Here is a 15,314-nt window from a genome sequence, read left to right as displayed (position 1 = left end):
TTAAGCAGGGCTTGTAAAATGCACAACGTAAAAGAGTGTCGTGAGATGCAGGTATGGGAGTCAAGTCCGATGGTATACAAGGTTGTTTGCCGCAGGTGGTTTTGGCCATGTAATTGGATGTTGCGTGCGACCAAGAAGAAGATAGGTATGTGGAAAGTGGGTAAATACATTCCCACCCACACATGCGAAATGGACACATTCAACGGGAATTACTTCAACTTGGATATTGACTTGATTTCTCTTGTACTTATTTTGCATATCGAAGCGTCCATAAGGTATACAATCAAAGAGTGCATTACATTGGTCCACCCGGAATATGGCCATACCATTACGAAAAGAAAGGCATTTCTCGGGCGCAAACGAGTGTTTGAAATTGTCTACGGTAATTGGGATAAGTCATTTGCATCTCTGCCAAAGTACATGGCCGCACTGCAGTACTTTAACCCTGGGACAGTTGTTGAATGGAAGCTTGAGTAGAGTCCGGGAACACCATAATACATATTCAATTACGTGTTCTGGGCGTTTAAGCCAGCAATTGATGGTTTTTTGCATTGCCGGCCAGTAATATCCATAGACGGAACTCATGTCTATGGAAAGTATGATATCAAGCAGCCGCTGGCCTGAGGCGCATCCCCTCCCACCCGGGTACGCTATCAGGATCATCATCATCAAGTCGTCTCCTTATAGCTGGATGCGGCGCAGGATGACATGTATCGGTAGTGCTGTCAGCTCTAGTAGAAGGCTACATAATAATATGAAACTTAGTATAGAAAACTACATAACAATTCACAACAATTTATATTGTCTTACCATCATCGTCTCTAGATCCTGAATGTAGTCATCTGTCGCTGCATCGCATGAAGCCTTAAAAAGGAAATTAATAAAGTTAAAGAAAATAAATAAGTTACAGTTAACACAAATTCAAATTCAATACTAATAAACTCATACCTGCGCATGTGATGTGGAGCCATAACTCAGTTGGCGCCCACTATAAAAATCTCGGGTCGGCCGATCCTCAATAGTGGTAGACGGGCCTGGGAAGTATCTACCTCAATCCACTCCTTGAATATCCGAGCCCGTGATCAATAACTGACCCGATGGGGTCACCTGCGATGGCACTGGAGTGCGATAAATTCCAAGGCTGTAAGACGGCATGTCCGTCTCATGCATGCCACCTACCATATCAGCATCAACATCATTAGCAAGAGCCTCAACGCCCCCTTGTTGGGGACCACCTCCTCTCCGCCCAAGACCACGTCGTCCGGCACCACCAACTCGTCGGGCACCACCAGCTCATGGGATACCACGGCCTCGCTGGTACGTGGTTGGGTCCATATAATCAGCCTCGTGTGCCAAGCGATGATCCGATCAGGCTCGCTGCAGTGTCTGGGCAGCCACATCCATGAATCAACGACTATACTCCTACATGGCCACAGGATCGTGGACATAACTCTGCATCTGCTGCCCCATATGATAGACGGTATGCAATCCAATCGCCTGCACAAAGTAAAAAATATAAACTACATATTTGGCACTAAATTATAGCTATATAACTAATAATAACAGAAAACATACCAGGGCCTCGTGTCTCCCGGCGTATGGGACGTACCGATCGTGTGCCTGATGAACTGGGTTCCCGATAAAAAGTCGGGAAACAGTGCGGTACCATGCCATATAACGTGGAATAGGAAAGTGCTGCGGAGGTGGGGTCAAGTCCCCTCGCCTGTCCCAGGTACCCAACTGCTCGTTAAGCCATGCCATAAATGTGTCGTCTGCCCTGGACCGATCATCCCTCTCATAATGTAAAGCATGCCATGCAGGTGGAGTCGGTATAGGCTGCGGCAGGCCAAACTGACAAAATACCCGCTCGGAGGCATGATGCTCGACAATATCGAGGCATATGAGCGGGACAGAAGCCCTCCAAATATGTCGTCTGAACGTGCAATACACTGGCAGGGTACCTATCACCTCATCGGTGTACGACGTCCAGATGAAATATCAAATAAGAGCACAAACCGTTAGTATGCGCATCACTAAGTTAATCTATAACAGGTAAGTTTAGTTAGATATTCACCTGTGCGTCTTCCAGCAGATCCAACACATCCCTGCAGAGGGGAGATTATGATGGGCATCATACTCTCGTGCAAGAGTACGACGCATAACCCACCTACAGGCTAGAGGGAGTTGCGGAATTTCTACATTAGCCGATAGCTGTGGTAGAGGTGGCTGAAACTGTAGAAATCACTCCCAGACCCAAACCTAACATACAAAGTTGACGTAAAGTATAAGATTAACTATAACTAGGTAGAATTGTAACTAATGGACATATTATTTGAATATGTTGTCACCTGTTTAAAAGGGCAGAAAGCCACCAACATCTCTCTGTGTGCCGATGCAAGCCCGACACATCTGCCTGTACAAATATGAGATGACAGCACCACCCCAGCTGTACAAAGATGTATCCTCGAACCGGGCAATATGATGCAGAAAATGGAGGCTCACTAGGTTCCCCGAAGTGTTCGGGAACAAGACCCCCCCAAATAGAAGGAGCAACAACAGCCTCGTATATCGCTGTACATCCACCTCCGCAGACTCATCGGTGATAGTATGGTGGATCTGCACCAGGTGGTCTCTAATGGGGACCAACTGTATACGACTGGACCCAGACGCTACCGCCTCGTCCTCCGCCATGAAACCCGTGAGCATGTGCAACATATCCCAATATGCCTGCCGCAAATAATATCTCATCGTCGTAGGCAGTAAAACTGGCAAGCCATCAGCGGACAGGCCATATAAAATTTCAGCGTCCTGGAGTGTGATGGTGGCCTCGCCGATGGGCAAATGGAAAGTGTGTGTCTCCGGTCGCCACCACTCAATCAAGGCCGTGATCAAAGCATAGTCAAGCTATATCCGACCAATCCTAATAATCCTATATAATCCCATCTCCTTCAAGTAATGGACCACGCGGGGATGTAGAACACGGGGAGGACTCAAAAACTCCCACAATAGATCCACTCTCCTAGCCCGGAAAGTCTGCGTAAGCAACTGTCCGTCCCATATATACTCAGATCTATGCTGGGGCTGTAGGGCTAATGGATCCAATGTCCGGGGGCCGGGATGTATAATCGCGTCCATGTCGTCAACTGTAAACTATCATTAATAATTATGTGTTTTTATTATAATTTAAATTCATATTTTTTAATAACTTAATTGTACAAATTATATATATATATATATATATATATATATATATATATATATATATGTATGTATGTATAATTCATGCATAATATTATAATTTAAATTATTATTTTTAATAACTTAATTGTACAAATTATATATATATATATATATATGTTTTTATTATAATTTAAATTCATATTTTTTAATAACTTAATTGTACACATTATATATATATATATATATATAATTATGTGTTTTTATTATAATTTAAATTCATATTTTTTAATAACTTAATTGTACAAATTATATATATATATATAATAATAATAATAATAATAATGTATTTTTATTATAATTTAAATTCATATTTTTTAATAACTTAATTGTACAAATTATATATATATATATATATATATATATATATATATATATATATATATAATTATGTGTTTTTATTATAATTTAAATTCATATTTTTTAATAACTTAATTGTACAAATTATATATATATATATAATTATGTGTTTTTATTATAATTTAAATTTATATTTTTTAATAACTTAATTGTACAAATTATATATATATAATAATGTATTTTTATTATAATTTAAATTCATATTTTATAATAACTTAATTGTACAAATTATATATATATATATATATATATATATATATATATATATATATATAATTATGTGTTTTTATTATAATTTAAATTCATATTTTATAATAACTTAATTGTACAAATTATATATATATATATATATAATAATAATAATAATAATGTGTTTTTATTATAATTTGAATTCATATTTTTTAATAACTTAATTGTACAAATTACTAATTATGTGTGTTGATACAATTATTAACTTAATTATACAAAGTTTGCATTTTCGACTACCAGTATAAGATACTTAAACAAAAGGAATTCTAAGCTAAAATACTACACATTACTACGCTACAAGGCTCTAAATTTTACTACGCTATAAGGGTCTACGTTTTACTACGCTAAAAAGGTCTGGATTTTACTACGCTAAAAAATAATCTAAACTAACCATAAACAACAAATAAATTTAATTGCAAATAAAATACAAAACGACATGAAAAAACACACACACACACACACATATATATATATATATATATATATATATATATTAGGATATTAATAGACAAATTTATTTTACTAATTTATATTTTTTTAGAAAATACTAATATTAAATCCGGATAAATTTAACATGCTAGTTTCGAAAAAAACACACAAACCGAAATAGAACACATTCAAATAAAATAATATACATTATTATAAATATTTCAACTTAAAATAAATCGAAATACCTCGGTTTAGAATTGTCGGAAAGCAAAAAGATAGAAATTTTGACTCCGGAAGTGTGAATCAACAATAACACGAAGCTCTCCTCGAATGTGAGACCTACGTTCTTCGAGTTTTATGTGTCGGGGGACCCATTTTTTTTTTTTTTAAGAAACGGGCAGAATCAGTGGGGGACCAAGAAGATGGGAAGAGTTTTAAAATAATAGTGAATGGATGAATTGGAGAAGAAGACGGAGGGGTATAAAATATTTATGTATAGCGCCACTATACATGGCGCTATACATTAATGATGTATATATAGCGCCAGGTATTGTGGTACTATACCTGGCCATATCAGCTTTTACAGTATAACGCCACAATACCTGACGCTATACCTTAACGGTGCCGTTACTATTAGTATATAGCGCCAGATATTATGACGCTATATATAAAAAAGCCATTTTTTTTACCACCTTTGAGTCCAAAAAAACAAACATTTTGGTTCCGTACTCCCCACGCACCCCCTCAACTTTGTCACCACCCCTCCTGAACAAAACACTTCTCTATGTTTATCAGTCAACAACGAGACAACTTACAGGTACAAGAATACAAGTACAAGTTGAGCGATTGAAGATCTGCAAAAGCTGGCTTCTTCTCTGCATCCTAGGGTTTTATTCTCCTTCTTGTCAATGTAAGCTCTAAACTTCCATTCAGCATGTATGCTTTTCTATGTGTCAATTATCTCTCTGTTTGCCAAATATTGGATAGAGAGAAAGAGGAATACACAATAAAAAGGAAGAGGGAGTGGGGGTTTAGGATTGTGTGGGGGCACTGAAGAAAGAACGAACCTCAATAAATGACATGGGATATGTGAAAAAGAGAGGGAATTTGTTCCTCAAAACTCTAATTCCAATTACTTAATAAGTTTACACAAATAGAGAAAGCATAACACTAACACAAATCTCTAGATATAGTTGAAGGATCTTGACCAAAATTATATTAAGCTAACAAGAAAGTGGTGAATTTTGTAATAATTACATATTTTTCATTTTATAATTACATCAAAATTTTAAGAGTATTGCTGATAAAATTTCTTTTTTTATTTCATTGAATTTTCCTCGCCTTTATCTTATATGCCAAATATGTCTATTAATCTTGTAGAACGGATTATATTTGGGGATTGGGTTTGATTTTGAAAGAAAGAAGATCTTTTTTAATAGCATAAATGATCAATCGGTTTGGAGAACAGATTGTTTTAGGGATCAGATTTGACTTTGAAACAGAGACTTCATTTGAAGAGAGAGACAAACAATATAAAAAGAAAACTAAAAGGCAAAAATACATATAAAAAACAAAAGAAGGCTCTGCAATCAGATACATCCATGTAGAAGGGTATGTTCCACAGCAGTAATAAATTTCACATAGGTAAACATGTTATAATTGACAGACGTGCTCATGCAGTGGGCTTGTGGAAGCCCATTTGAAACATTTGAAGTACATAGACTTGCTTGCTCTAGGAACAAAGCTGCAGATGATTTTCGCTCTTTCACTTGCTCATGTAAAGGGATATATTTATATTGAGGCGCACAAACAATCTATGTCTACGATATCATGACATTCTTATGTCTTGAATTGGCATTGATGCTTATGTGGAAGTCTGATCATTCGTAAGTGACACTCTTTTCTTGATGAAAGCATTATCTAATGACATTTTATATTCTCTAAGCAAAGCTCCTTGTATAGGCGTGTAAAGGCCTTTTTAGTATATATTCAAGTGAGTGGCACATGTTCCAAATAATGATATTTCTCGTTTGATTGCTGTCTGAAGCAAGTGTTCTGGGATTTCTGAGGGTATGTGGGCACGTATCAAAAATGGAATATACAAGGGAGATCTGGCGCAGGTACTTTTTGTTCCATCAGCTAGCTGCTATTTATATTTCTCTTATCACACATGTAAATGCAATATGAATTTTCTGCTGGTTAATACTGCTTACTGACCTCTCTTTATTTGTCTGAAATATTAAACAACAATAACGAAGCACCTTCTTTTTAGTGCTTGCTAACTGTTTCATCATGGTCATGTAGGTTGTGGCAGTGAATGATTCACGGAAGAAAGTGACGGTGAAGCTGATTCCAAGAATAGACTTACAAGCCATTGCCAACAAATTTGTAACAATTTATACTCGATTTCATAAATATTTTATGTTTTAGTTAATGTGAATTACTCTGTAAATATGAAGATATGAAGCATAACGCCATAGTCCCTGCTACTCTTCACCTCCCCATCATGAAAAAGAAAAAAAAGAAAAAACAAAAATTTGTGTTAGGGAGGGAGGGAGGGACAGTGCAGGTCATAATTTCTGGTTAATTGTGCTTTGGGTTATTTTGACCTCAAATTTCTTAAAGTAATGCATATCTGTTTGGAGTTGTTAGTCTTGTGCATTCATACTTATTGGAGGTTGTGATTTTAGTGTTTCCTATACTGCACGGCGTAGGTTTTTTTACTTGTTTGTATAGTATTACAATGTTAGACCGAAGCACTGTACTTCCTCTTCTTTTTGTTTTAAATGTTGACTCCTATGATCTATTGGTACTTCTGCTTGACATTGACTAAGCACTTGAAGTATTAGCTAATTATGCATTTCGCAATCCAGGTTTAACATTTTATTAATATATTTTTATTTAAATTTAGGATTATATATCTTCTGCAGTCCACTACAGTAATGCTGGTTATCATCTTTGCTGATTAAAAAAATTGCTGCTTATCATCCTCAATACAATTATAATTATGACTAGTCTTCTTAAATACATTTATCCAGAGGCACTGATTCATTGAGCTATTGGGGTGTAATGCCTATTGAAGTTGAACTCCTGAAGTTTGAACCTTCTAAAAGTGATGGACCCTAAGATGTAGAGTGGCTTACCCAGCTTTATGTGACCGGAAGAAAAAGAGAATCATAAATGGTTTGAAGGTTGTTCAGAAAGGAGGTGAGAAAGGAGAGGGTTCTTCAAGCTCTAGCATGGAAAATAATTTCAAAGTAGATGATCTTGTATTTTTTGGGTAGGTTTGTCTCTTATTGTTTACCAATGTGGAATCTGCACCCTGTATTTATCATTTTTGTTTAATCATTTTTCTATGATATTACAGTAGGAATGATTTAGGCATTATTATTGGCAAGGAGAAAGATGATATCTTTAAGGTATATGCAAGTCTATTGGCTTTATTTTTCTTTGGGTAAATAATGTCTTATTTAAAGCGATTATTTTTCAGATCATGAAAGATGGTTCAGAGAGACCTGTGATAGTGAGCATTCAACTGCGTGAGTTGAAGCGTGCGTCTTTTGATAGGAAGCTATTCACTGTGAAAGATCAACTGACCAATACCATCTCAGTTGGTGATATGGTTAGAGTTTTGGATGGTCCCTTGAAGGTTTGACTGTTATTCATCTTTTATTTTTATTTATTTGATCATGATTGTAACCAAGTCAGCTTGTACATACCTTGACTAATCCCCCGACGACTTGCTATTTCCTTCTGCTTCCCACTAAAGGTTAGGTAGATGTGAATAATTTACTAGTGCTTTTACTGGCATTTGTAACCTTGGTTCCCAAGGCTTTTACTCCAGCTGTTTGACCACTAGGTCAGCCCTTGGAACGTTTGACTGTTATTCATGAAAGCAGTAACATCTTTTTATCTGTTAATTAGTCTTCTGAAATTATGTAATGTAGGGTTAATAAATGCATGATAGACAAGGAATTGTTAAGCAGATCTATAAAGGAGTCGTCTTTCTATATGACCAATGAGAGTAGGATAATAGTGGTTATCTCTATGTCAAAGGTTGGATGTGTGAAAAAATTACAGGCAGTGATGGTGTATCCGAGGAGAAGGTTTGTACATTTGGGGACATATTAGAACTAATCTTATTCTTATGATACCCATATTTGTTCCCCCATTTTTTTGCGTGCTTGTTCTATTTAATCAGGGAAGTGAGCAAGGCTCCTCAGGTTTTGCAAATTTCTCATCATCCCCTAAATCCCCTCTTTCGCCTGAGAAATCTTGGAGAGTGAAGGATGATAACTGCAGCGGTATGTTTTTTATTAGTCTGTTCTTAAATCCTATCTTTCTATTTGATGTCTCAATTCAAGCCACTGCTCCCAATTCAAATATTTATTCCTTTAACTTCTGTTCCTTTTTCCTCAAACAGTCAAGCATGATGATAAAGATGAAATGTGTTCCGTTGGCCAGTGTCTAAGAATCCGAGTGGGGCCTTTGAAAGGGATATATTTGTCGTGTATTAGCCATTTGACGTTCTGATGTTACAGTAAAGCTTGATTCCCTGCAAAAAATTCTTACAGGTTTGTACATTTCCTTGCATCGACTTTTAATGTTATACGGTAAATTGTCACTATACATTCTGTCAATGTAGTTAAATCTGAACACCTGGCAGAAGTTCATGGGAAGAGTTCCGTCACATCTCTTTGGTACAATTTCTTTACCTGAATAAATAAAAGGAGAAGTTTTCAATTTTCTCTTTTATAAGTTGCATTTAGTCGTGATTCCAATAATATTTATGTGACCAAGAGAAGATTAGCAACGAACTGGTTAATAAGCACCAGCACCAATCATAATACTTGAAAGTTGGATGTTCCTTTTCTTAAGACAGATCTATATCTAACTCAAGATTTTAACTTTACTCTTATGACACACTAAAGTATAGAAGGGAAAGTAATGTAAGAGATTCTTTATTCTTATGACACACTAAAGTAAAGAGGGCAAAGTTATGCAAGTGGAGCCAAAAGATATAGAAAGAACATTATGGGATAAAAAGTTCTCCCAAATTCCTAAGGTGAACTGGGAGAACTATTTTTTTTTTTTTTTTTAAATAAGGTAAAGCAAATTTTACTAATAAAGTACCAAGCAGGTACTTCAAAAGTGTAGGTGAACTGGCAGAATATGGTTTATCACTCATCCAATTTCCCTTTTATTGCTTTTCCAGGAAAAATATTGACTACAAGAGATTTATAGGACCAAATCAGAAACTATTCAGTAAACTAAGAATGGTTTTACATTCATTATTCTCGACACCATTTAGTTACACCTACTTCCCCATTAGGTCCTTCCCGAAAAGTTTAACCTATTTCCTTAAATGGAAATATATTTTCTCCCTCCAAAAGTTCCAAATTAATATAAACTATTATTACTTTATATTATTTCCAACTTGATGTGACATCTGTTCGACAAATTTAATACTTCAAATCATTATTCAAACATTATACTACTCACATCAACATAATAATCTATTTAAACATTTTACACTAAAGCTCTGCACAAGTCAAAACGACTCTAACTTGTATAGGGAAGGAAGGAGGTGATTCACTTCTTCCTCATTTCTCACACGTGGAGCTTCTGCTGCACAACACTATTCCGGTCCTTTGTAATTTTGATTGTGTCAAACATGCTCATGTGCAGTTATCCAACAATAATTGCCCACCTTAACTGATGCTTTGCTCTTCCATATTATCTACCAAGGCCAATGCACTACAGTATTCTGCCTGTTGCACAATCTTTTGTATCTAGACTTAACGGTGCATTTCGATCCCTTTGATATTCTCATTAGTCATTTAACTGCAGCTTCTTCCTCTAGAGATATTCTGGCCCCTTCTATTTTCCCAGCAGATTGGTGACTTTCCCTATTCCCAATCTTCACAGTTTCTCCTAATAGATAATTCCCATCCTCTATGTAATGTTGTGTCACTCTTGCTTTAGTATTTACTGCCAAATTATATTGGGGCGATATCTTGTGCCAAATTTTTATCCTCATGCCATTACCAATTGGGAAGTGTATGTTTTTTAATAATCATCTCAGATGTTTCAAATGCGCTTCCACAAGCCCACTCCATGAGCACGCCTGTCAATTACAACATGTTTACCTATGTGAAATTTATTACTGCTGTGGAACATACCCTTCTACATGGATGTATCAGATTGCAGAGCCTCTTTTTTTTTTTAAATGTATTTTTGCGTTTTAGTTTTCTTTTTATATTGTGTGTCCTGTACTGATTAATCGGTTCAATGTTTTCATTGAGACTTGATTTGAAGTTATTATCGACTCTTTCTCAAAAGTTTATTTATGATTTTTTGTCTCAATCGCTAGTCCCCATTATGTGTAGAATTGCATGAAGCTCTATATTGGATTTGCTTCCCAGAACATGACATTTCGTTGTGCAGGTTTTATTATAACTAGGATTGTGTGATTCAGAACTATCATCAGTCTTCTCATCATTGTCCGAGAACATAGGAAATATAATGCGTCATTTTTCTACTATAATATTGTCTACTGTTATGTCATCTGATGATTGTATTATTCACTGTGGCGATCAATGCAGCCTTTAATGAATCTGATCTTCTTTAATTACTTGTTCTTTTTACTAAACTGACATAAACTTATTGTTTTAACAGATCAAAAACATGAAGTCCGAAGAACCTATTCTTGAAGAAAGTGCATAGCAAGTTGAAGAACAAGAGAATTTTGTTATTGTGATGACCCAAAAGGTCATCATTCGTTTTGAAAGTAAATTCTATATTTCGAGGCTTTAAAAACCTTTTTGTCTCACCTCGATTTGCGTATGTAGTCCGGACACATTTCCGAAAAGCTTTTATGTGAAATCTAAGTAAAATAAGGAATTTGGCCTTTAAAATTTATTAAAGTTGACTTTGGTCAACATTCTTGGTAAACGAACCTAGACCCGTGATCAGACGATCCTGTAGGATTCGTAGTAAAATATGGGACTTGGGCGTATGACCGGAATCGAATTCCGAGATTCCAAGCCCGAGAAAAGAATTTTTAAAGAAAATTATTTGCTGAAAAAATATAAAGGCCTTTAGAAGTGAATTGATGCAATTTCTTGATGGTATTGGACCCGTATCTTGGTTCCAGAGCCCGGTACAAGTTTAAAATAATAATTTGGTTGAATATGTGGAATTTGGTAAGAATCGGAGTTAGTTTGTTATAAAACGGACCTATAGTTGAGAAAATAGAAATTTCAATGTTCGTGAGTGATTTCAAGAATTTGCGGTTTAATTCATAGTTGTTGATGTTATTTTAACGATTTGATCGCACGAGCAAGTCCGTATGATATTTTTAGACTTCCATGCATGGTTGGGTTGGAGCTCCGAGAGCTCAGGTGAATTTTGGATAGACTACAGAGTGTATTTGGACTTAGGAAAATTGTTGCAGGATTGCAGGTCTGGTGTTGGCCTCTGGTCTCACAATTGCGATCAGGGATTGCAATTGCGAAGTTTGATAGCTTGGGAATGGGTTGTTCACAATTGCGAAGTAAGCCCTGTCCAGCCTTGCTCGCATTTGCCAGCATTTCTTCGCAAATGCGAAGCCCTCAGAAAATCCTAGTAGTCGCAATTGCGAAGATGACAGAAATTGTTAGGGGTCGCAAATGCGACAGTTTCTTCGCATTTGCGAAAGCAGTAGATTTTTCACAGGGTTCGCAATTGCGAATCCCTAGTCGCAATTGTGACATCTGCACCTGATAAGTGTGATTTCAGATGGGATTTTATCCATTTTTACAACTCTTCAAATCCTAAAACATCTTTGGGCGATTTTTCAAAGGCACAAACTCTTCCAAATCATTGGTAAGTCATTTCTAACACATTTCTTTCAATCTAATCCAACTTTTAACAAGATTTCATCACAAAATCTAGGGATTTTCATGGGAATTTGGGCGTTTTTGGGTAGGAATTAGGAGTATCAATTTTTGGGGATTTGGACCTCGATTTGAGGTTCGATTTCAAAACAAATTATATATTTGAATTCGTGGGTGGATGAGTGATCGGGCTTTGGTTCGATGTTCGGGTTTTGAACAAGCGGGCCCTGGAGGGATTTTTGACTTTTTGGGCAAATCATTAAAAAACCTATTTTCATGCATTAGAATTGGTTCATTTAGCATTTATTGATATCATTAAGTAAATTGTGACTAGATACAAGCGAATTGGAAGTGGAATCGAGAGGTAAAGTGGTAGTTGGGGCTTGATTGTGTTCGTGGCGTTGAGATAAGTGTTTGGTCTAACCTTAGCTTGAGGGAATATGAGTTGTGGTCTTAATTGCTATGTGTTAAGTGTTGAGTACGACGTATAGGTGTGGTGACGAGTATCTATACGTTGGTGTCAAGCATGCCCGTGAGTCTTATACTATGATTGTTGTGACTCCATTATGTATTGTCCATGCTTAATGTGATGATTTTGAATGTTGAACAAGGCTTATGAATGTATTCTTAGTAATTGACCATTGTGGACCATTGGCTCAAGTTGAGACTTAGGTTGTGAAGTGATTGTGGAAACGAGATGAAATATATTGTTGATTCCCTTGCCGGGATGTTATTGTTTATGATATTGTTTTCCCTTGCCGAGATGTTATCGTTATGATATTGTCTCCCTTGCTTAGATGTTATTGCTTATGATATTTTTTCTTTGCCGGGATATTGTTGTTATATTATTGTTCCCTTGCCTGGATCTTTTGTGATTGGTGTTGAATTGTACATTGGGATCGGGTTGCACGCCACAATAATATTATATGGGATCGGGTTGCACGCCGCAACAAAGAGTAATAAGGGAGGACAGGTGGGGTCGGGTTGCACGCCGCAACATCATTACATGATTTGGGATCGGATTGCACGCTCCAACAATATTATGTAATTGGGATCGGGTTGCACGCCACAACAGTATTATATGATTGGGATCGGGTTGCACGCCGCAACAAGAAAGAATAAAAGTGAATATTGATACGTTACTGATTTCCTTATTCTTGCTGATATGAAATTATGGCGTTCTTTATGCTTCTCTACTAAAATTTCGTTAGAACTTGATATTCACCGCAACATGTTCCCCATTCCCATCTTTAACTGCTAGTTTCTGTTAGCATTTTTTTTTCGTATATGATTTAACTGCACAGGTTTAATTGGTAGTCTTCTCCTAACCTCGTCGCTACTTTGTCGAGGTTAGGCTCGACACTTACTAGCACATGGGGTCGGTTGTGCTGATACTACACTTTGCACTCTTTTGTGCAGATCCCAGTACTGGAGCATTCAGACCTTAGCTAGGGGTTGTTGCCTTCAGTCCATTGGAGACCCGAGGTAGTCCTGCAAGCGTCCACAGGCCCTGGCGTCCCCTTCCTATCTTGTTGCTTTTTGTTCTTTTCTATTTTAGAGACAAACATGTACTTTCTTTGTTCAGACTTTATTTGTAGTAATCCCAGATGGTCCGTTAGATCGTGACATCAGTTCTGGGTGAATTTTTATTATGGATTTGTATTAAGTTAAATTATTAGATTTTGTCTTCCGCATTTCTTTATTTATTATTATTCCGTTGTTGATCACATGTTAATTTGAAATTGTTAAAAAGTTAAGGAAAAAGGGTAATAAAATCTGTAATGCTTGGCTTGCTTAGCTTTCACGAGTAAGCGCCTTCACGACTCTCGAGGGTGGAAAATTTTAGTATCAGAGCTCTAGGTTGCTTAAGTCTCACAATTCACGGTCAAACTTAGTAGAGTCTGAGGGGTCGGCACGGAGACGTCTGTGTTTATCCCCAGAGGCTACAGAGTTAGGAAAAATTTCACATCTATTCTTTCGTGTCGTGCGACTTGGTTTCTCAATGCTAATTGAACTTCCACTCTGTTTTTTCGAGATGGTGAGAACACGTACTGCTTCATCAGCTGACCAGCAGCCTGAGTCCCCAGTAGCATCTCCTGCGAGGGGCAGAGGCCGAGGCCGTGCTAGGGCCCGAGGTAGAGGCAGAGCTCAGCCCAGAGCTCGAGCAGCAGCACCAGCGGCGGAGCCTCAGGTTGAGTTTTACGATGAGGTTCCAACCCAGACAGTTCTAGCAGGACCAGCTCAGGTCCCAGAGGGGTTCATCGCCACCCCGGTACTCAGGATGGTCTAGTCTGTCTAGTGGGCCTTATGAGAGCGTCACTCAGGCAGACATATTTCCTGTAACACCAACTGTCTCTCATGTTGGAGGAGGAGCCTAGACTCCTGCTACTCGTACTCCAGAGCAAATGACTCCCTATTTTCAGACTCCAGCAGCTCAGTCAGTTGGAGTAGTTTAGCCGGGTGTTGTGGCACAGACGGTGAGGGGCCAGTTATGTCTGCTGATGCCTTGTGGAGGTTGGACAGGTTCACCAAATTTTTTACTACCACTTTTGGCAGTACATCTTCTGAGGATCCCCAGGATTATTTGGACAGCTGTCATGAGGTTCTACAGAACATGGGGATAATGGAGACCAATGGGGTCGACTTTGTTGCCTTTCGTCTGTCTGGATCCGCCAAGACTTGGTGGAGGGATTATTGTTTGGCTAGACTAGCTGGGTCACCTGCTTTGACTTGGGATCAGTTTTCTTAGCTATTTCTGGAGAAGTTTTTTCCAGTCACTTAGAGGGAGAACTATCGGAGGCAGTTTGAGCGTCTCCAGCAGGGTTCTATGACCGTCACTCAGTATGAGACCAAATTTATTGACTTAGCCCGTCATGCTCTTCTGATACTTCCCACCAAGAAAGAGAGAGTGAGGAGGTTCATTGATGGACTCATTCAGCCTATTCGATTGCATATGGCTAAGGAAGCGCGGAGCGAGATTTCTTTTCAGGATGCAACCAATGTGGCCAGGAGAGCGAGATGGTTTTATCATAGGGGAGTGGTCACAGGTCTGACAAGAGGCCCCGTCATTCTGGTAGGTTAAGTGACGCCTCGTCTGGAGGCAGGATTCTTTTGGTAGGGGCCATCCTTCCAGGACATTTCATTCAGTACTACAGGCTTCTC

General features: G+C 37.7%; 1 protein-coding gene and 1 long non-coding RNA gene across 9 annotated transcripts; one reads left to right on the top strand and one right to left on the bottom strand.

Moving 5' to 3' along the window:
* Positions 1-337: 337 nt before the first annotated feature.
* LOC138891112 (uncharacterized) lies at positions 338-1,954 on the bottom strand. The gene is made up of 4 exons (XR_011407424.1): positions 1,576-1,954; positions 949-1,497; positions 811-864; positions 338-742 (listed from the first exon to the last, which is right to left on the bottom strand). It is a non-coding gene; the product is annotated as an uncharacterized lncRNA (long non-coding RNA).
* Positions 1,955-4,983: 3,029 nt separating this feature from the next.
* Positions 4,984-11,192, top strand: LOC104215750 (protein RNA-directed DNA methylation 3-like). Of its 8 annotated transcripts, none has more exons than XR_011407664.1 (8): positions 4,984-5,185; positions 6,012-6,395; positions 6,580-6,663; positions 7,314-7,555; positions 7,643-7,694; positions 7,766-8,579; positions 8,699-8,849; positions 10,954-11,192. XR_011407664.1 is itself a non-coding variant. In XM_070174620.1 (7 exons), the coding sequence occupies exons 3-5, from the start codon at positions 7,515-7,517 to the stop codon at positions 7,928-7,930; spliced, it is 258 nt and encodes an 85-aa protein (XP_070030721.1). In that variant the 5' UTR covers positions 4,984-6,395; positions 6,580-6,663; positions 7,314-7,514; the 3' UTR covers positions 7,931-8,579; positions 8,699-8,849; positions 10,954-11,192. The 8 variants fall into 8 exon arrangements, 1 of the variants encoding a protein (XP_070030721.1); XR_011407662.1 differs by having other exon boundaries at positions 5,942-6,395; XR_011407666.1 differs by adding an exon at positions 8,921-8,975 and having other exon boundaries at positions 4,985-6,395.
* Positions 11,193-15,314: the final 4,122 nt, after the last annotated feature.

Source organism: Nicotiana sylvestris, chromosome 5, assembly GCF_000393655.2.
Source record: "Nicotiana sylvestris chromosome 5, ASM39365v2, whole genome shotgun sequence".
Lineage (NCBI taxonomy): Eukaryota > Viridiplantae > Streptophyta > Magnoliopsida > Solanales > Solanaceae > Nicotiana > Nicotiana sylvestris.
The sequence above is the reverse complement of the archived record's forward strand: the minus strand, read 5'-3'. Positions and strand labels throughout refer to the sequence as shown.

Excerpts from the sequence above, each read along its gene's own strand:
- LOC104215750 (XM_070174620.1), top strand. The coding sequence starts at position 7,515 with ATGGAAAATAATTTCAAAGTAGATGATCTTGTATTTTTTGG. Across the intron at positions 7,556-7,642 it reads GATGATCTTGTATTTTTTGG|TAGGAATGATTTAGGCATTA; the intron begins GTAGGTTTGTCT and ends ATGATATTACAG. Across the intron at positions 7,695-7,765 it reads AGAAAGATGATATCTTTAAG|ATCATGAAAGATGGTTCAGA; the intron begins GTATATGCAAGT and ends ATTATTTTTCAG.